The 19,874-nt window shown below is 50.4% G+C and overlaps 1 protein-coding gene across 2 annotated transcripts in view; it reads left to right on the top strand.

The window, feature by feature from the left end:
* The window catches only part of FAM120A (family with sequence similarity 120A), a 96,882-nt gene that overhangs the window by 74,830 nt on the left and 2,178 nt on the right, over positions 1–19,874 (top strand). Inside the window, exons 12-17 of one of the 2 annotated variants that reach the window (XM_047829687.1) lie at positions 4,093–4,207; positions 9,254–9,463; positions 10,887–11,070; positions 11,568–11,705; positions 13,680–13,821; positions 14,258–14,354. In XM_047829687.1, coding sequence (XP_047685643.1) covers positions 4,093–4,207; positions 9,254–9,463; positions 10,887–11,070; positions 11,568–11,705; positions 13,680–13,821; positions 14,258–14,354 — 886 coding nt within the window. The remainder of the gene's footprint in view (positions 1–4,092; positions 4,208–9,253; positions 9,464–10,886; positions 11,071–11,567; positions 11,706–13,679; positions 13,822–14,257; positions 14,355–19,874) is intronic. The other variant, XM_047829688.1, reaches the window with a different exon arrangement.

The raw sequence follows: 19,874 nt of genomic DNA, 5'->3' as shown, positions 1-19,874 counted from the left end.
GCCTCTCGTGGTTTCAGGTCCTGAGGAGGTGGAGCTGGTTGAGGAGAGGGAATCAGGGAGAGGTGAAGGGCTGCTGTTCACGGGACAAGTCCCTGGGGGTTTGGGGGCCAGGGCACCAGTAAACGGGCCGATCTGCTTCCACTAAGAGGGTCTGTTCTCCCTTCTACACTCTGGGCTCCGGGATGGGCTGGTGCTGGGGGATGCAGGTGCTCCACGGCACACGCTCTGGTTAAGTGGGTGGACTGAGTTGGAGGCCTCACGGTTTGGAGGAAGGGGGCGGTGTGTGGAGAGACCCGGCAAGGGCGAGTCAGGGTTGATGTGTGCCTTCGTGGCCCTGGGGTTGGGCCTAGGTCCTGGGGTGGGGGGCAGTGAGGTCCTGTGATGCCCAGCAGACAACCTATAACTGGACAGAACTGGTTCTGACCTCAGGCTCGGCTGCTGTCCGCTGGAAAATCAACACTCGAGAGACGAGTGATGGTGGGAAAAGAGAGGTCACTTTACTCAGGAAGCTGGCAACCTGGGAAGAGGGCAGGCTAATGTCTCCAAGGCCATCTTCCCCGTCCAGGCGAAGCGGGTGGGTTTTTAAGGGGAAAGTGTGGGGAATGGGGAGGGGGCTGCGTGCAGGAGAAGCAGTGCCCAGGCGGTGGGTTCTGTGTCGCCGTGACCCTGGATGGACCTGCTGGCATCCGTGGCAGGTGTTTTCGAGTGTGGTCAGGCCGTATCGTCCTTCACCCTCAAGGTCAGTGGTCTGCAAACCCAAGGCAAGTAGGTTGGTTCTGCTGCAGACCAAGGACTCGGGTCAGCCAACAGGAGCACCTGAGCTCGAGGCCAGCTCCCTGCGAAGGCCGGTGGGAGTGCGGCTACAAACCCTTGGCGTTGGTGGCTTGGGGCGGGACGGGGGTGGGCAGGGGCAGGGGCAGAGGTCAGCAGTCACAAGGCCAGGCTGTGGGCCACAAAAGTGTTTCCCTTCCCTTAATTTTCTCTTTCCTTTTTCTCTCTTTCTTTTTGCATAACTTCAAACTTGAACAGACTGCGAGAGGAGTTGAAGGAGTTTGTGGCTGTCCTTCACCCCGACTTCCCACATGTTAGTGTTTTACTGCAGTCGCTCTCCTTGTGTGTCTGTGTGCTCATGCGTCCGGACCCCTTGAGTGGCAGTTTTGGGTGCGACACCTCTACCCCTGAGCTCTTTGGTGTGTGTTTCTAAAAACAAAGACATTGTCAAAATCGGGAAAGTCCTGTCCGTACATCTCGTTTACGCGCCTCACTCAGATTTTGCCACTTGCCCCGTGATGTGCTTTGCTGACAGGAAAACATCGTGGCTCGTGCTTAAGTTTAGTTACCGCATCTCATCCAGTCCTGGGTGGCTTCTCGTCTTCCTCTGGGTGGATGTGGCATGAACGCCGACTTGTTTGCAGATATCCCATCACGTAGACGGCACATGAACTAACAGGGTGGCAGCCCCTGGAGGCAGTGCTTGCAAACAGGGGACCCGATAGATTTTCAGTCTGCCTGTGCCTGTGTCCCGTGAGGTTCTGTTCCTGCCTCCAGGGCAGGGAGGCAGTGGTGGTCACTTATGCCCCAAACTCAACACTGTGACTGCAGTGGGGGGTGGAGTGGGTGGGGTGCAGACCTGAGCCGAGATTCAGTGTGGGGGTGAAGCTAGTGCCCGAGACAGAGCAGAAGGGGGCCTTCCCAGGGTAGGGCCGAGACCCTCATCCCAGAGAGCTCACGTTCCCCTGAGGAGCCGGCTAGGTTCAGGCCTGGAGATGAGTTAAGGGAATGGAGGGCTTGAGCCCCCTGGCAGGACACAGGCAGCCTGTGGTGCCTGTCCCCATACCCTAAGGAACGCAGCCTTTCTGGGAGGGTCACACAAGGACCTGCCCCGACCCAGCTCCCCAGCATGGACAGGGCAGCAGCGGGCAGTGGAGGGAGCCCCAGACACCTTCCCGCCCCAGGCCCTGAGCAACGGGAGGCAACGGGAACACCGTCTGCCCAGGTGGAGCGGTGTGGCAGGGGGTACAGGCAAGGCCGTCGCCCTGGTACCCTTTACTCCTCACCGTGATGCCCTGGGCACGGCCTGCGTGGTGTGAGTTAGTCTGAGCATTTACGTCCAGGAAGCCTTTCTGAGGATGGAAGTGAGAAACGGGTGATGGGTGGTTTTGTTTCAAAAGGACCAGAAAGCCAGGTGGAGGAAACATCAGGCATTCTAACAAAAAGACTGTTTGTTGTTCAGCTAAATTGACTTCTGAGTCTTTGCTGCCAAGAAGACCAAGAAAGATCTTGAGAAAACCAGGCTGTCCCCAAGACAGCCTTTTTTCTCATTCAGGATGTTAAAAGGAACCTGTGGCTGGGGGGGGGGGGGGGGGGGGCGTTAGTGTCTTTTGGGTTCACAGGAGGGAGAGGGCGGGAGGGGGAGGTGCCGAGCAACAGTGTGGGCGGATCTGATGCCCTCACTGTCCACTGGCACGTGGTTAAGGTGGCACTTGTTCTGTGTATTTTATCACAGTTTTTAGAAAGGAAGAACTAAAAATAGTACAGCACAGACATGCAGGCAAAGGACATTGTATGCGGAGCACAGGCGTCCCCACAGTAACTTTCTCAGATGTCGTGGGGGGCTTCCCTCACACTTGCAGGTTCTTGCACAGAACCCCACAATCAGTAAGACCTTGTGCTGCACATGGCAGGGTCACAAGGTTGGAGGCTTTGTCCTTGCAAGTAGTTTAGTGACGAAAAGCTTTTGCATTTCTTTCAGATACACGCATCTACGTCTAAATACCGTAGAGATTTAAGGTCTACTCTTGCGCTTACTTGAAATGACCGTCACTTTCCCCTTGCCCTTTGTAACTTCACTGCGAAGTGCGTAAGCTCTGTGCCTGTGTCTCCCGCCTGTAACGTGGACAGCGGTGGCCCCTCAGGATTATGGGGGCCGCGTGATGGGAGGCGGCGTGTGCAGAGGTGGAGAGGCACCGGGCACCTGGCGAACTCTTCCGTGTTTCTCTCAGGCTGTTTTAAAAATACGTGTCTTAGTCAGTCAGCTGGTCAGAGCCCCCTGCTTTGCCCAGTTGTGTGTGCCCCCGTGAAGTATTGATTATTTCCACGTGAGGTGGGCTCCACACCGACTCGTCCTCTTTTGTCGGCTTAGATTTTTCATTTTAAGCTCTGAGAAAACTTCTTTAGCAGACAGGACTGGGAAGAGTTTCGTGAGGCCTGTCGCCGTTCTGTCTGCTCTTTCTGAGCCGTTTGCCAGAGGTCGCAGGGTCCGTCACCATAAGTTAATCAGCGGCAACGTGCTGGGTCATCCTTCAGTCTGCTGAGTGCAGGGCTGGGCCCATGGGCTCTTGGGCACAGCTGGGCCGGGGCCGGAGCAGCCGCCCCTTTGCTCAGTGCCCCAGGGTTGTGATAGAGGCAGTACATGTGGCAAGGTGAGTAAGGGAAGGAGCGTGGGCGCCTGGCAGCTCCCGGGCTGATGGCACACATGGACGTTGCAGATTTATAAATCGATACCCCCCCCCCTCCCCCGCCGCACTGCTGGCTGCCCTGGGGGGTCAGTGTGTCCAGGGCCTGCGGGCACCGGTTCTGAGGCCACGGCGTTAGTTCTCGTTCCCGGGACCCCTTTCTGGTGCTTACCTGCCGGCGCGGGAGCCTCTTCTGCGCACTCGTCTCCTGCAACACTCGCCCCTTGTCAGGAGACATATCTTTCTCATTTGGACCTAGAGTCTGCCTCCCAGGATTCCGGTCTTGAATTGAAAGAAATAAGTCATGTAAATTGATGCTTCCAGTGTGTTTCCAGGGTTTGAATACCTTACAAGAGTGAAGTTGTATCAGAAATCACTGAGCAGCTGGTTTGCAGTCTGTGCAAATGTGGTGTGCTATTTTAATCACTCTGAAAGCAAACGTTCTGTTCAGCCCAGGTGATTAGACACGCATTTGTAGCAGGTGTCATCCGGTGTACGTAGAGATGCTGGGTAAGAGCTCTTGGTGCCCCCCAGCTCGTATCATCCCGAGTCCCCTTGGAACCTGGATGCCAGGTTGTGCGTGTGACCGGTGAGCGCTCCATCCTCACACCAGACCCTCTCTGTCCACCCCCTGTAGGTATATGGTGCAGTGGCCTGGAGCACGGATCCTGCGTCGCCAGGAGCTGGACGCCTTCCTGGCTCAGGCGTTGTCCCCCAAACTCTATGAGCCTGACCAGCTGCAGGAGCTCAAGGTAATTGACCAGCCTCATTCCTTGTCTTGGGAAGCGTTGCTTCGGAGTGGTGTGAGGAGGGCCGGCCTCACCGGGCAGCGCCGCTCAGAGTGCCAGGCTAGGAAACCGAGCCGCGGACTCGGGAGCCTTCGGGGCAGAAGCGTATCCATCCCAGTTACGGAAGCGGTCAAGTCTGCTTCTGTCAGATAAAGGTTTTCCCTTGTTACCAGTGGGCGTCTGCTCTTGTGTTCACGTCAGGGTGTAAACTTGCTTTTGTTCCAGGTGGGGACCCCGGACCCTGGGGAGGGCCTGGGCTTCAGGGTTTTCTCACATCTGGCCAGGATTCTTTTCTCGTTTCGTTCTGTTCCTGATTATAGCATTCGTTTCCTCTAAAACATAGTCTTGCCCTCCTAGACCGTAAATCCCTTTACAGACCACTTGAAGAACAATGTTACACCATCATTCCTGAGCCCCTTTTGCTTAGCATTTAACATCGTGTTCCTTTTAATTTTTCCTTCCAGTAATTCCTTTTGTTCTTTGTTTTGGCAATGTTAATTTTCTCCAAGTTGTCCCCTGATTTTTCGGGGTGCTTATCTTTTCAGTGCACTTTGGTTAGTTGCTGTGTTTGCACGGCTGCACTCGCTTTCTGTAATGTCTGTGCTAAACTTTAGAAAGTTTAAGACTTTCCAGAGTTAGCTAAATCAGGGGATCTGCCTTTTCTTTTGATGTACAGTGTTTTGGGTTTTTTTCTTTGCATTTGTTTTTTTGTTTGTTTGTTTTGTTTTTTGTTTTTTGGTTTTTTTAATTATTTGATTTGTAATCAAATAATCTCTTTTGACAAATTGCCTTCACTTTTAGATCTTTTTGCCATTCTTTATGAAGGCATTCTTTCCCCTCAGGAGCATTTGAGGCTCACTTTATAGATTATCAGTATTCTACAGTTGGGGCCCAATCAATTTCTGGTTCCCCTAAACTACTGAGTTAAATTTAGTAATTTGATGTTGAGTGGCCCTTGACTGTGCGGAGCCCAGGTCACGTGTGGTCACCCCAGGCTTCTGATGACTTTGAAACAAGCTGAATAAGACAATAAAACTTAGAATCCACCCCAAATTGTATTCTTTACTTTGTAGATCAAGATTTTCTGTTTGCTAGACAGAAATTATTTTCATTTGTAACGTTTTTGAACCTAAGTTTTCGTTCTAGAGTATTTGGCTGGGTGTCCCCCGAAAGGCTGGCCCTAAGCGCAGGCTCTCGTTCCCGTGCCCCCGGCTGGTGGTGCCGTCACCACTGTCTTCGTCACCAGCCCGTGCTTAGGGGTGTTGTGAATACTTTGACTAGCGTGTGCTGCCATCCCTCTACCTCTACTTCCTGTTTCTCTTATTTAGATTATTACATCAGTATTGACATCCCAGTTCTGAAAATCAGACCGCCAGGTATCAGGTATGCCCACCAAGCCTTACTCACCATCAAGTTGCTTTTCCTCAAAGTTCATCTTCTCTCCCATATCCTTTTCATTTTGGATCAACACACAGGGTATAACTTTTGAAAGACAGCCACACTCTAAGCTTTCATTTTGGTTCTTTTGAGGTCTTAGTGCTTTCATGGTTTTCTCCTGATCCTTCATCTGAAGCCAGGTGTTTCTAGAACTGTGTTTAGAAAGACCTATTTTATGTGCAGTGACTTGAGGCCACCGTCCCTTCGGCTCTTGCTGGTCTGGAGGCCTGCCTTCCCTTCACCACGGACGGCCTGCACCGCTGGCACCTCACGCACAAGCAGCCTACATTCCGCAGAGCTAGGGGGATAAGAGCATTCGTTGGGGGGAAAGGTAGTTTTTTTGTTTTTGTTTTTTGGTTTGTTTTTGTTTTTTAAGATTGAGGATTCTCTCAGCTATCAGAATGAGAACTAAGAGGAATAGTCATTATTTAAATGCTACAAAAGTTCCTACGCAGAGCTGAGAGTCCCCAAATTCAGTGATAGAAAAGTAGACTTTTAAATTGCTTTTTCATTTAACCATTAAAATTTTTTTATATATCGAATGCAATGACGATGCTTTTCCATGAAACGCCATTTCACTGTTTCGGATATAGTCAACTCTTGATTTTGGTGGCTGTCTTAGGGGCCGCTATCCAGTTTGTGGATTGCCCAGACCCTACTTTTCTTCTCCCATTTTTGTCCATTATGTGCTTTGAAAATAAAGAGGAGAAGAAAAGAAAAAGACCCAGTTCTGACAGTTTGGCCTCTCGTTGGCTTTTCTGATTGGGAGATTCGGTGGGGAAAGGTGTTGAAAGTTTTAATTTAGACTGACTTTGTAAGAGTGCTGTCTTGTCTGTGCGTGCTCTGCCTGCCGTGACCGTGAACAGGTGCGTGTTCTATGTGGTTCCTCACAGACCCGTGACAGGGATCCACATGTTTTCCTCATGTTTTCCCTGGTGTATTTTTTAGGCGCTTCTGAGCATGGATGTAATGACGAAGGTAGATTAGCAATGTTTGGAGGAGGGCGGGGAGAGGGTGAGAAGGACTTTTGTACAGGCTTCATATTTGTCCAGTTTCTTTCTCCCTTGCTCTTGACATCCTTGTAATTGCTTTCAGTTCTTCTCACAGTTTCACTGACTGAGTGCAGAACATAAAAGGTGGAGGAGGAGGGGCTGTGAGACGGTACCAGGCCCCTGTGGCCCCTGAAAGAGTTAGGGCAGGTGCAAGTACACATGGCCGATCAGAGGAGGGGTCTGCAGTCCAGCAGTGACACGGCGGGCAGTGCACCCTCGCTGGAGTGGTTCTGAAGCTCATTGGGCAGAGATTAAGTTCCAGTTTGTACTTCCTATAAAGTCAGAAAACTGTACTTTCTTTAGTTGAGGAGCTTTGGATAATGCTGATAATTTTATCTTCCTGTGTAGAAGAGAATGAGATTGGACCGTGAATATTGTAGCCATGTCTGTGATCAGGCATTCAGATTCTGGTGCTGCTAGTTAACAGTTTAATGGCATTGAGCTTTCTGTGACTCTTCCTCCATCTGTGACACGGAGTACGAGGAGCAGTACCTGTGTCATACAGTTGCTGAGACATCAGTGAGATAACGTGTGTGGAAATGTGCAGAGTGTACCTGACAAGTCCAAGTCTGTGTTAAGTCCCCTGTAGATATTACTTAGTATTATTTGTGTAATTACCATGTAGGGAAAGACACATAAAACACTATGTGAAGTGATTTAGAAAGCTTTTTGGATAAGCCAAGATCTGCATGGCAGAGTTGAGATTTTATGTACCTTATTTAAATAGCTTTTATTTTGAGAACTTTTTCTGTGAAATTAATGGTAGTTGCCATTACTAAGCGATAGGATATTCATTTTTGAAACCCATGCAAACAGTTCCTTCGCTGATGGCAAGTCCAGTTAGAATAAACAGATGTGTGTGCATGGCTGAGGCAGACTTCCCCGTGCCCCCTGTCGGCTCACTGGGAGCGCACTCGTCCTAACCTGGGTACCTCCTCCCCCGGCCCGCCCGCCTGGGCGGCGGGGACTCTGTCTGCTGCATTGAGGGTCGGCGTGTCCACATGGCCACCTCTGGGGACCAAGCACTGACGACAGCACTGTGCTTCCTGGGCTTCCCTAGAAGGCGCTTGCTGGGCTGCAGGACAACACTGGGTGGCGGAGTGGCCTCCATGCCACCCCTGGTATCCCCTCGCCCCGTGTGTGTCGGGGCCACTTTCCCAACAGTGTCAGCTGGACACTGTTTCAGGGAGGAGAAGCTCCCTCTTTCTGCCTTGAGACTCTCAGAGAAGGGAGTTTCCACTTCAAGTGAATTCTTTCTCCATTTTGATTTTCTCTTTCCCCACTTTCTGCTCATAAATATAAAATGCATGCAGCCCCATCACCCAGCCCTGCCTGCCCTCAGCCGAGTGCACTGTCCTTCCCAGCGAGGCTCAGGCTCCGGAGAAGCAGGGGCCAATGGGGCTGGGCGGCAGGCGGGGCCGGGGGTATGGATGGGCTTCTCCAGGTTTGGAAGGTTCTGAACTACATTGACTGAAAATCCAAAAAACCAAGGTTGGAAGACACAGCATTAGCGGATTGTGGGGAATGGTGGCCCCTGAGCACAAAACAGCAGATAGTCAGAAATTCCTCAGTGTCGGGCATGGGAATGACCTTTTTTCTTGTTAATGAAAAGCCGGCGTACCTGCCACATTTAGGCATTGCTTAGGGTGATACCCCGTAGGGTCTGTGTTCTTGAGATACCCTCGCCTTAGAAAATAAGCGTGAAAGGTGGGAAGACAGAACCCTGGCAGTTAAAACTGCCTTCTGGATAATCCACAAACGAGGTCCTTCACAGACAGACAATCAAGAGTTGACTGTATCTGTCAGTGTTCCTCGCCCTGCGTGTCAGGTGCTAGGAGCCAGGGCCGTGCGCGCAGGGAGGTGCAGCGCCATGAAGGAGGGGGCAGGAGAGATAGTCTGCATGGTCCAGATACCGTGTTTTTGTTGTTGTGTTCTTCCATTTATAAGCTATCCATTTCTCCTGAAGCATTTGACAGTCTCATTAATGAGTTGCTACCTAAAACATTAACATGAAATAATGTAAACATGAAGTACAGGTTTTAGAATGGAATTATGCTGAGTAATTTTTAATATACTTGAAAAAATGCAGAATCTTAACAGAATGTTGCTTGTTATAACTTTTTGTTCATACATTACCAGTGTGTAGAATCTGAAGGGTAACTTATTTTCGTAAGCGGACAGTGGACTTCCTAACTGCTAAGGAGACTATTAATAATCTGTTACTTTCTCATGTCAACTTCAATATAGTATTACTTTACGCTCCTATGATGCTTTACAAATTCCAAATTGAAATACTTCAGTATGTTTATAAAACAGTCTCTAAAATTTAAATCTGTTAAATAACATAAAAAGTCTCTGTGTTCAGATAGTGCTAGGTCACTGTAAGGAAATAGCAGGTGTGCGTAGGGAGCGTTTGGTGGAGGGGTGTCCACGCTAACCGTGGAGAGCTGTAGTCAGAAATGGTGAGAATCGGGTTCTGCGGTGTTCTTACTCCATAGAAATCATTCTTTTCCATTTAAAGATTGAGAACCTCGACCCCCGAGGCATTCAGCTGTCAGCTCTCTTCATGAGTGGTGTGGACATGGCCCTGTTTGCAAACGACGCGTGTGGCCAGCCGGTGCCCTGGGAGCACTGCTGCCCTTGGATGTATTTTGATGGGAAGCTCTTCCAGTCCAAACTCCTCAAAGCCAGCCGGGAAAAGACCCCACTCATCGACCTCTGTGATGGTCAGGTCAGTCTCAGGAACGCCGGCCAGCGGGGGGTTGGCGGGTGGGGAGAAGCCTCTGGCCACCTCGGCGGGATGGGAGGAGTGCTTGCAGGCTGGTGAGCTGGGCTGTCTGCGCAGGTTGCAGGTGCACATGTGATGTGCTGCACTCACCTGGACCTCGCTCCCGGCAGGACCTACAGGCCTGGGTTCCTACCGGCCCCGGCCACATCTTTGTCAGCCACTCAGTACGCTTCCTTGTTTAATGTGTGTTTCTGTTGAAAGTCCTCTTGATGAATACATATTGTATTGTTAAATTACTCACCTTATACGTGTGGTCAGCAGCGCTGGAACAGCCCAAACAAAGCACATGGGACACACGCGGTGTCTCCACAGGGCACATCTCACGACCTGGCACTTAGGGACATGAGCCAGCACTCGGCACTGTGCTTGGGCCCATTTCAAACAGAATCACCCACAGAAATGTGAAAACTGTGGCACTAAGTGGATGGTGAACAGGACACTTGTTTCCAGTGTAAAGTCTGAAACAAGCGGTGCCCCCCTCTGCGTGAGGCCTCGGGCACGATTGTGGGTTACAAGTACATTTCAGCAAGCGGGTGGGTCCACAGACGTGGAGTCATGAATAGCGAGGACTGAGCGCATTAGTTGGAAGTCCTGGCCTGAGCAGAAGGTGCGGTCCACCATCAGACCGTCTTGTTCTCTTGCAGTCGCCTCAGGCTTCTGACGGCACGTTCTGCCCGAGCTGCCGTGACTCTCGGGTCAGGCTCAGCATAAGCACAGATTTGTGGGGTGAACAGGTTTTCAGATTCTCTGGTTAAGGATCGGTGTTGCTACTTGAATTTATGTATTTATTAACAAAAGACACTGCAGGTGAATGTCGTACAGACTCTTTCACAGTGGATCTGATGCCCACTAGCTGTGTTGTCCGCATCCTTGGGAGCGATGTTGTTCACTGTGATGTGATCCCCTCAGGCAGCCTCCCGCCCCCTGTCAGCACGGTCGCTGGGCCTTGGTGCCCTCTCTGCCGCACGGGGCACACAGCTGGCCGAGTGCTCGGTCGGTGGGCATTGTCTGCGCTGCAGTGGGACCTCTCTGGGCTCAGCTGTTGGCTTCCAGAACCAAAACCACTCTTTCAGTTAGTACCTTCGGTAGTGAATGGTCCTCACCTGGAGATCGGCTGAAAGCTGTGGCTTAAGTTGATGTTGCGTCTGTGGGAATGATGTAATGGAAGCAGGCGGTATGTGTTCATTGATTGCATTTTTGGTGTGCTTGCCGACCGCACCCAGTGTGGCTGCACAGACCGTGACTGACTCATGGGAAAAGAGCACATGCATCCTGGCAGCTGGTGGGTCTCACTTCTTTCCTGTCCATTTCGATTCGAGCAAAACTCTGTGAACCGAGTTTTCACATGCCGGCGCTTGACTTGCAGGCCGAGCAAGCCGCCAAGGTGGAGAAGATGCGGCAGAGCATTCTGGAAGGGCTGAACCTCTCCCGGCAGAGCCACCCGCTTCCCTTTCCGCCGCCCACGGCGCTGCCTTTCTACCCTGCCTCCGTGTACCCCCGGCACTTCGGGCCGGTCCCCCCGGCTCAGGGCCGTGGGCGGGGCTTTGCAGGTGAGCGCACAGGCGACGTCGGGAGGGACCGTGGGCTGGTGGGGACGGATGCGCCGTGTCATGCTGTGCTGGGACCTCGTTCATGGTCAGGCTCATGACGAAGTTTGCAGTATCAGCTCCTCACCATAGACAAACGCAGATCCCCGAAGAGATGAGGGTAAGGGAGAGAGGGAAATACGAAGGCTGTTGCAGAGACTGGATTTTACGATTGGTCGGCACAGCTGAAAACTCCGCTTGTGTTTGTGGTTTACGGTTTGCTCACCTGTGGGGTCAGAGGAGGCCTCTCCACTAAGGCCACCCCCTGCCCCCAGGGATGGTTCAGACGCGCTCCAGTGTGGACAGCAGGGGCTGGGAGACCCCTCCCCCCGCCCCGGCAGCCAATGGTATGGGAACAGCAGGTGAAGGAGATGGGGTCGTTCTGCCCAGAGGCCCACCGGTGGCTCCCCTAGAACCTGCTCCTCACAGCTTCTCCGTCTCTCTCCACCCGGGTCCCACAGGAGTCTGTGGCTTTGGAGGCCCCTATGGGGACACTGTAGCGACAGGCGCTTACCGTGCCTTCCGAGTGGCAACAGCAGCGGGACACTGCGGAGCCTTCTCAGGCGGGGACAGCAGCAGGACTAGCAAGTCGCAGGGCGGTAATTATGCCAGCACGCCTTCTCCTAGAGCTTCGCCGCCCCGCCTGGCCCCCCTCCGCGTCCTCCCCGCCAGGCCCGCTCCCGGCCCCGGCCGCCCCCAGGTCTCTGCCTTCCAGTGGGACGGGCGGGTGTCCACGCAGCCCTTGAGCCCGGCCCCAGCGCCGCCTCCCCGAAGGAGCAGGCTGCCCTACAGGGCTCGTTGGCGGGCTCCTTCCCCGACGACGGAGGTCCTGAGGCCATAGCAGTTCCTGGCTTGGAAACTGACCGCAGCTTGTTTCGTAGGCAACGTTTTTGAGAAAGATCTAATAACACATACATAAATGAGCTTATTTTAAATTCCCTTTGCTTCTCTTCTTGTACGTATTGGTTTTACAAGGGAGAAAAAAGACTTAACATTTAGTTTTGAAATAATGTCTTGTGATTTTGCTGTAATTAAAAGCCTGTGACTTGTAGTTTTGTCACACGTCCTGTATTTTGGGACCACAGAGCCAGACGTGGCCATCAGGTCCACACCACAGGGCTGTTCAGATACATTTGTGAGTAACTTTAGGGTACGCAGGCTTTCTATCCTTCCCAGGAATGTTCTTCCAGCTCTGTTCCTTGGGGTTGGCGGGAGACCTCTTTTGCAGCAGTAAGATGCACAGGCTAGCGCAGCCCCTAGAGGGGCTCTGGGGCCGTCTCCCCCTGCACCGGCCCCGCATGCCCTCTCCTGCCTCCCACTGGCTCTTGCAGCTTCCAGGGCGCTTTTCTTCCTGCCCACGCCATGCAGCGTGCAGTGACGCCTGCTCTCTGCTTCACCATCGGCTTCAGCTCCTTGCACCCCTTGCCTGGACACTCACGTCAGCGTGCAGTTGGGATAAACCTATGGGTAGGGTGGTGGCTATAGACATTGTAGGGTCAGAAGTGGTTTTGTAGGCTGAAACGACCAGAGGAACTGCTTTGTAACTTCCCCCAGATTGTGTCTGGAGCTCAGCTCTGCTCTGTCCAGTGTAGTAGCCACCGGCCACTGTGGCTCTTGAGCACTTGACCTTGCTATAAAATACACGCCCAGTTTTAGATAATATGGAAAAAAGATTGCAAAATATCTAATTAGTAGTTTTTATATTGATTACATGTTGAAATAATACTATTTTGGATATATTGGGCTAAATAAAACAAATTATCAAAACCTATTTTACCTGTTTTTGTATTATTTCATTGTGGCTACTAGGAATGTAAGGCTTGTAGATTTGGATGTTGGGCAGCGCTGTCTGGCAGCTAGAATGGTCATGGTGAACACCTGGATGATGGAGACTTAATTATAATCCATTCCATCTGCCAGAAGATAGGAAGCTTGAGGTTCTATTCTGTTTGGGTTTTATCAGAAGTTTTGCTATCAGTTACATATTTGAGAATTTTCTTAGTTAAGTCAGAAATCCTTAGAATATGCGGGCTGTTGGTGGTTAATAGAAGTTACTGATACAGTGGTGTTGGTGACCCCACTGATTTAATTTAATTTAATTTAACTTAACAATAAGAAACAACAGCCACATTTACTGGTTAACTTCTGTAATGTTTGGTTAAGGCAGGAAACTTGGAAGCAGTTCCCCAAAGAGAAAACATGGAGTTTGCAGGTATCCATGTTGGTAGGGGAGGAGGCCGGCTGTGAGCGCCCAGTGGCCACGCTTTATTGAACTGTTTCAGCCAGAAAGCCTTGCACATTTTGCTTTTTAAACTCAGATCAGCTGTTGTGGGTTCTCTGAGTGGCCAACACTTCTGTCTGACTTTCAGGTGTATTTTCAACAACAGTTAAAACCCGTAAACAATATGTACATAGATACTTTATGTAATAAATAAGAAGTCTTCACAAAACTTCAGAGAAGGGGGCTTTGTATGAAATATAAACCACAATGAAAACAAATTGCTCGCTTGTTTTCTTTTTGCTGTTTTTAATTCTCTGATTGTCAAGATGTATTTTGTCTATTTTTCGTGCAGGAATCCAACCTATACCTTCTCAGGGAGGGAAGCTAGAAATAGCCGGCACCGTGGTTGGCCACTGGGCTGGGAGCAGACGGGGCCGTGGGGGCCGCGGGCCTTTCCCCCTACAGGTAGTTTCTGTTGGAGGACCAGCAAGAGGGTAAGTTCTGAACAGTGAAAACATGTTTGTGTTAATTAGAAAATAGCCTCTTACTTATTTTAGTCATGAGTTTATTAGAAACATTTTTTTCTTCATTAGATATATTCCTTAATGTCATTGTGGTTATGTAGGATTCCATTGTATATAGCATTATGTAACTAAGCCATTATTAAATAGTTACCCACACATTCAATTAACAATTTTTTAATATTTAAAAAAGCATTTTGAAGTATATTATTTTTCAAATTGAATGCACTGGATAGGGACCAAAAAACTAAGATTGATTTCTTGGAATCTTGAAATAAGTCCACGATGTGACCATGATTTATTTAATAGACCGGTGCTTTCTACAGCGTGGGATCGGCATCATTTTAAATGTTCCAGCTGCCTCAACAGATTCAAGCCTGTGTGCTTTTGTCCTCTTTTATCCGTTCAGGCGTCCGAGGGGAGTTATTTCCACCCCGGTGATCAGAACGTTTGGAAGAGGCGGACGGTACTACGGCAGAGGCTATAAAAACCAGGGTGTGATTCAGGTAATCCATGGGGCAGCGGCGCCTCACTCCGGGCTGGTGGCTCAGTGCCTGCGTCCAGAAAGGTCTGCCGGGGCCTCTCTGTAGCTGTCGAGCGCAAGGCAGACGCAGCGGTGGCACCACTTGCTCGCCGGCTGTGACTCCTCAGCCCACGGTGGCCGGCGTCGTGGGTGCTGAAGAGTATGGTCTCCTGGTCACTGCTGCCCGGGGAGTATTCTGGGGCTGTTAGCGGCAGTTATATTCTAAAATGTTATTTAGGTAAATAGCAGTCAGGATTTAAGAAGAAAACTGACGTCTTTTTCTCCTCCTGGACTGTCTTGACTAGCACTTCGGTGAAAGGCTGAGCCTGTGAGGAGACAAAATCACATACCCATCTTCATGACCGAGCTGGAGTTTCCTCCCACTTTGGATAGACCATGTTGGGACATGGATCCTGATGAATTTCCCCTTGAGAAGGATCTTTTAGAAATGCCAGGCAGCCTTACTGCTGTGTTTGATGTTTCATCAAAGTGTGCCTTTCTTCCCATGCTGTGCATGCAAATGTCCCAGCTCTCCCTTGGCTCCCACATTAGTAGCCCACGTGTGGAAATGTATTGGCCTGCCTTTACCAGGTGATCTCACCACCTTGGGAACTTCTGTGTTGATGAAATGCATCTAGTGAGTCAGGTACAAGGGCAGCCCCCTCTGCAGTGCAGCATGCCCCAGGATGGGGCATGTGCTCGGCTCACTTTGCCCTCCCCAGGCTCACCTTGACCTTCCTCTGCCTTCTGAGCCCTTTTAAGCTGAAGGCACTCAGCCTCTGAACGGGTTTATAAGGTGGGGGGGGAATGCACCCGTGCTGTGCTCCAGCCCGGAGCCCATCCTGTACAGACAGCCCCTCGTGGAGCCATCACCCCTACGATTAAGGGGGCCTTTCACGTAAAACACAGACACCGGAACCACACAAGACAACTGGGTGGCCTGGCCTCTTTCTTGTTCCCGTGGGGAGCTCACCTTCTTTTATTTTGCTGCATCTTTAAAGTCCCTGAGTCCACTGGCTTCCCTCCCCCATGCCTGTCTCCTTTGCTTTGTGTGTGGAAGGACAGACAACACTGCCTTTTGCGCCCAAACGCCCAGACTTTCTGCATCTTGCCGAGCATGTGCTGAGCGGGCTGCCCCCCTATGACCTGACCTTTTCTTTCTTGCATCCTGGTAGTGGGTCTAGGCACTGAGCCAGACTCTGCACCGGTCTGCGCCTGTGGCAGGACTGAAGTGGACCTGCGTGCTTTTGTCAGGGGCACGAGTGTCTGCTTCTGCACATTGGGACCCTTCGATGTGTCACAGGCTGGATCCATTCATTCGCTGGAGATTGCCAAAGGAAGATAGTCTTGTTGCATTATTTCTTTTTCGTTATTTATTGGGGTGTTTTTATAAAGAGACGCTTCCCATTGGCTCCCATTTGGTACCTGAGTATTACAGTGCTTGCAGGACAGATACCTTGCTGCCCTTGGCCACAGGCCCTTTGCGTGGCCTCTGGTCTGCGGTGGCTTTCTCTGTGGGCATCGCCCGGCCCAGCAGAACCACCACATTTCTCTCGATTCCTTGTCTCTTTAGTGGGAAATGGCATTTGAAAACCACCGTCTGGGCACCCTGAGTGCTGGAGGGCCAGTGACTGTTCCTAGTGTTCTCTGAGCACAGACCTGGACATGCAGTCCTGGTCTTCATGCATGAACACACGACATGCGAGCTTTGTATTGTCTTTTTCTTTAAAGATAAAATCCTCATAAATTCACACTGACGTTTCCAAGTTAAACTGAGGGCTTTTACTTACATCTCTGATGTTACATCTACGTGTCCTTTCCTCATGCTGAATCACTGTTTCTGGGCTTCTCTGTGAACAGGGCTAGAGGAGATACGTGTACTCGCGTGCACCAGGCACTCAGACCCGCACATGCTTGTGCTGCTGCACACTCTTGTGTACCACACGCACAGGGGAATATGCATGTGGATGCCGCTGTTTTTATCTCAAGAATTTATAGCGACTCTTCTGAATCAAATTGAAGACTTCAGGAATTTGATTTAAACTTTACTGTTCGTGTCCATGTCTATTATCTTCCACCCTGAGAACCGGGGCTCGTTAAGTTAGAGTCAGAGTGCCCCTGGCTGGCCCTTGGCTTCGTCCACGGGCAGTCACGGTGTTGACAGACTCACCCTGTTCTCCCCCCAGCTCTCGTTGTGACAGTAGCTGTGCGGTTATCCGCTGCATTGTCCCAGCGTGCAGCCTCCACCCACCGCCCCACCCACGCCTCATTGGCCTGGCCTCTGTGGACCCGCGTCCCCTGCCCGCCGGCCTTGTCCCTCCAGGCTCTCCTCAGGGGACTCCACAGGCAGGACCTCACAGAAACCAGGGGACGTTCAGAAGCACTTTGCTTTCCTAACAGTTGAAAGTGGTGGCTCATACCTCCTTCTCATGCGTCTCACGTATATTGTCATTTTCTTCTGTCATAAGCTTTGTGTCAAAGACCGCTAATAATTGAATTGTCTTTCCCTCAGAAGACATTCGCGGTTTGGGCCTAAATGCCCAAATTGTTTTTGTTTCTCTGCCAAGGTTTCGTGATGCACCCCACTGCTGGTCATTCTGGGCCGGTGCACTCAGCACACAACGTGTTCTTTCTAAACACAGTTTCATATCTTGTCTTACATCAGAAGCTTTTCTTGAATTACTGGGTTTTCATTTCTGTTGTTCTCCCTTGCTTTGATTTCATCTCTGGTGGTTCCTGTTGAGCTAGTCTTGTGTCTGTCGCCAGTGTTTGGCACATTCTTGACTCCCTTTGATGTCTTCTTCTTTTGAGATAGAACTCACCTACTCTGCAGCTCACCTGCTTAGAAAGTACAGTGCGGCCTGTCCTCACTGTCATGCAGGGACGCTGCCAATTCCAGAACGTTCATCACCCAAGAAGAAACCCCTTACTCCGTTGCAGCCACGTCCCAGCCCCCGGCGGCCACGGATGTGTTTTGCTGTGGATGGACTTGCTCTGTGCCTGTCATGTATGCGCACCTGTCGTGGCGCCACCGGCCCTTGGGTCCTCGTGATTGCTGTGAGGGCTCCACTGAGGGCGAGGCCCACTTTATCCATTTACCAGTTGCTGGGCATTCAGGTGGTTTGCACGTTTTTGGTTATGAGTAATGCTGCTGTGAACATACATACATAGGTTTGGGTTTTCCTCCAGCTTTACTGAGATGTAATCAATATATACCATCGTGTTAGTTCTGGGTGCAGCATAGTGATTTGTATTTGTATGCATTGCAAGATGATCACCACGGGAAGTCTCGTTAACATGCATCTCCTCAAATGGTCACAAAAACTTATTTTCTTGTGACGAGAACCTTTGAGATCTCTCAGCAACTTGCAGATATGCAACAGAGTATTGTTAACTACAGTGGTTGTGTTCAGGTGTTTGTGTGGACATATGTTTTCATTCCTCTTGGGTACATACCTGGGAATGAATTCCTGGGTCCTTGTGTATCCTCAGAAAAACAATTCTGAGTTACTTTTTTGTGTTGGCACCCTGGAGATCCTGCTTCAGGCGTTGGGCGTAGCGGCCGGTGGGCTTTTCCCTCCGAGACTGAGGGCTTAGAGGTCTGAGCAAGTACTTGAAATCTTCAGTGTTATTTCCCTCTGCTTTGTCCTCTTATATATTTTAATTTTTCTCAGGATTCCAAGAAAATGGCAGTAGTGTTGACTTGGGGGAGGGTTTACATGCATATTTCTGAACTCTGGGATTGAGCACCGAAGTGAGAAGACCTGTGGGAATGGAGCCCAGAGGGGAACAAACGCAGGGACCACTGGTGTGAGACAAGGCATCCCCAAGGCGAGGGTAACACATATCTCCAGCCCCACTTGGCTGAGCAGAGAGGGCCTTTATTTGTAACCAGGCAAAAACCCTGGTTCTCAGCAGGGAGGACTAGAGGCACCCGACACCCTGCCATCTGGGGTTGAAAGGCAGCTTTCCTGTTCTGGGTCTCAGTTTCTTCACTGAAAAATGACCACATAAGGGTAAGACCGTTAAGGTTTCCTTCAGCACTGAGTCCGCCTCCAGCAGTGGTTCTCAGCCCTGGGATGTTGGCCCCAAGGGCCATTGGCTTTGTATGGGGACATTGTTGATCATCATAGCTCAGTGTGCAAGTGCTTCTGGTGTCTTCTGGGGAGAGGCCAGCGATGCCCACCACTCTGCAACACACAAGACGGCCCGTGACAGAATTACCAGGTCTACAATGTCGAGGTGCCAGGCTGAGAAACCCACGGTCTAAGATGTAAACGGCTGAAAGATCTCGGGCTGTCTTCCTCGTCTCTTACCGAGAGGTCTCATCTTTCACTCCAAAAGTTCATTTTTCCTAGAATTACTTTTAAGTTTGTTAAGAGGAGCAGGGAGACCTGTTCAGAAGAGAGAGGTCACAAACACACCTGGCGATTATCAGCTTAGACTTGTTTCTTGTTGGGTTGTCCAGAGAGGACTTAGGTTTGCTTCCATTTTCCAGTAGAAATGGGCCTCCCACTGCCCGCGACAGGTGGATGTGTAAGTTGTTGGTGGACACGTAGTGAGGATGGTGGTTTGTAATTTCAGAGAGGACGTATCGAGGAGCGGTGTTAGCATAGATGACTTGGTGCTGTCCAGAAGGATTAGGTAGACCTCTTCAAGTGGGGTCTACTGCAAGGTCAGGATATTAACTACAGAGAAGTGGAGGGAAGGGGCCCCAGGACGAACCTGCTGAGACCAGCTTTTGCCAGCTGCAGGTCAGTCAGAAGCAAAACAGAGTGTGTTAGAGTATAGAGTATAGACTAGAGTACAGAATAAACAGATTATAGAGAGTAGATAGACTGTGTGAACTACAGAGAGTATAGACTAGAGCACACAGACCATAGAGAATATGTAGACTGTTCAGGTTATGGAGAGTATAGAGTACACAGACCATAGAGAGTAAGGAGTATAGAGAGTATGTAGACTATGGACTCCGGAGAGTATAGACGAGAGTACAGAGTACACAGACTGTAGAGAGTATGGGGCATAGAGAGTATATAGACTGGACCACGGAGGGTATAGACCATAGTACAGAGTACACAGACTGTGGAGAGCATGGGGCCTAGAGAGTATGTAGACTCTGGATTACAGAGAGTATAGACTAGAGTACACAGACCATAGAGAGTATGGGGCGTAGAAAGTATGTAGACTATGGACTACGAGAGTATAGATGAGAGTACAGAGTACACAGACCACAGAGAGTATGTGGACTGTGGACTATGGAGAGTACAGACCAGAGTGCAGAGTACACAGACTGTGGAGAGTATGTAGACTGTACATAGACTGTGGAAAGTATAGAGTGTAGACAGTATAGAGATTAGAATGTATACACTAGAGTATGTAGATGATGCAAACTATAGACTATAGAGTACATAGGTGATACTATAGAGAGAGAGAATATATATTACACAGATTACAGAGAATGTAGATTCAAGTATGGAGTACAGAGAGAATACAGACTATC

This window comes from Prionailurus viverrinus, chromosome D4 (assembly GCF_022837055.1).
Source record: "Prionailurus viverrinus isolate Anna chromosome D4, UM_Priviv_1.0, whole genome shotgun sequence".
NCBI lineage: Eukaryota > Metazoa > Chordata > Mammalia > Carnivora > Felidae > Prionailurus > Prionailurus viverrinus.
Note: the sequence above shows the minus strand (reverse complement) of the source record. Positions and strands in the feature narration are given on the sequence as shown.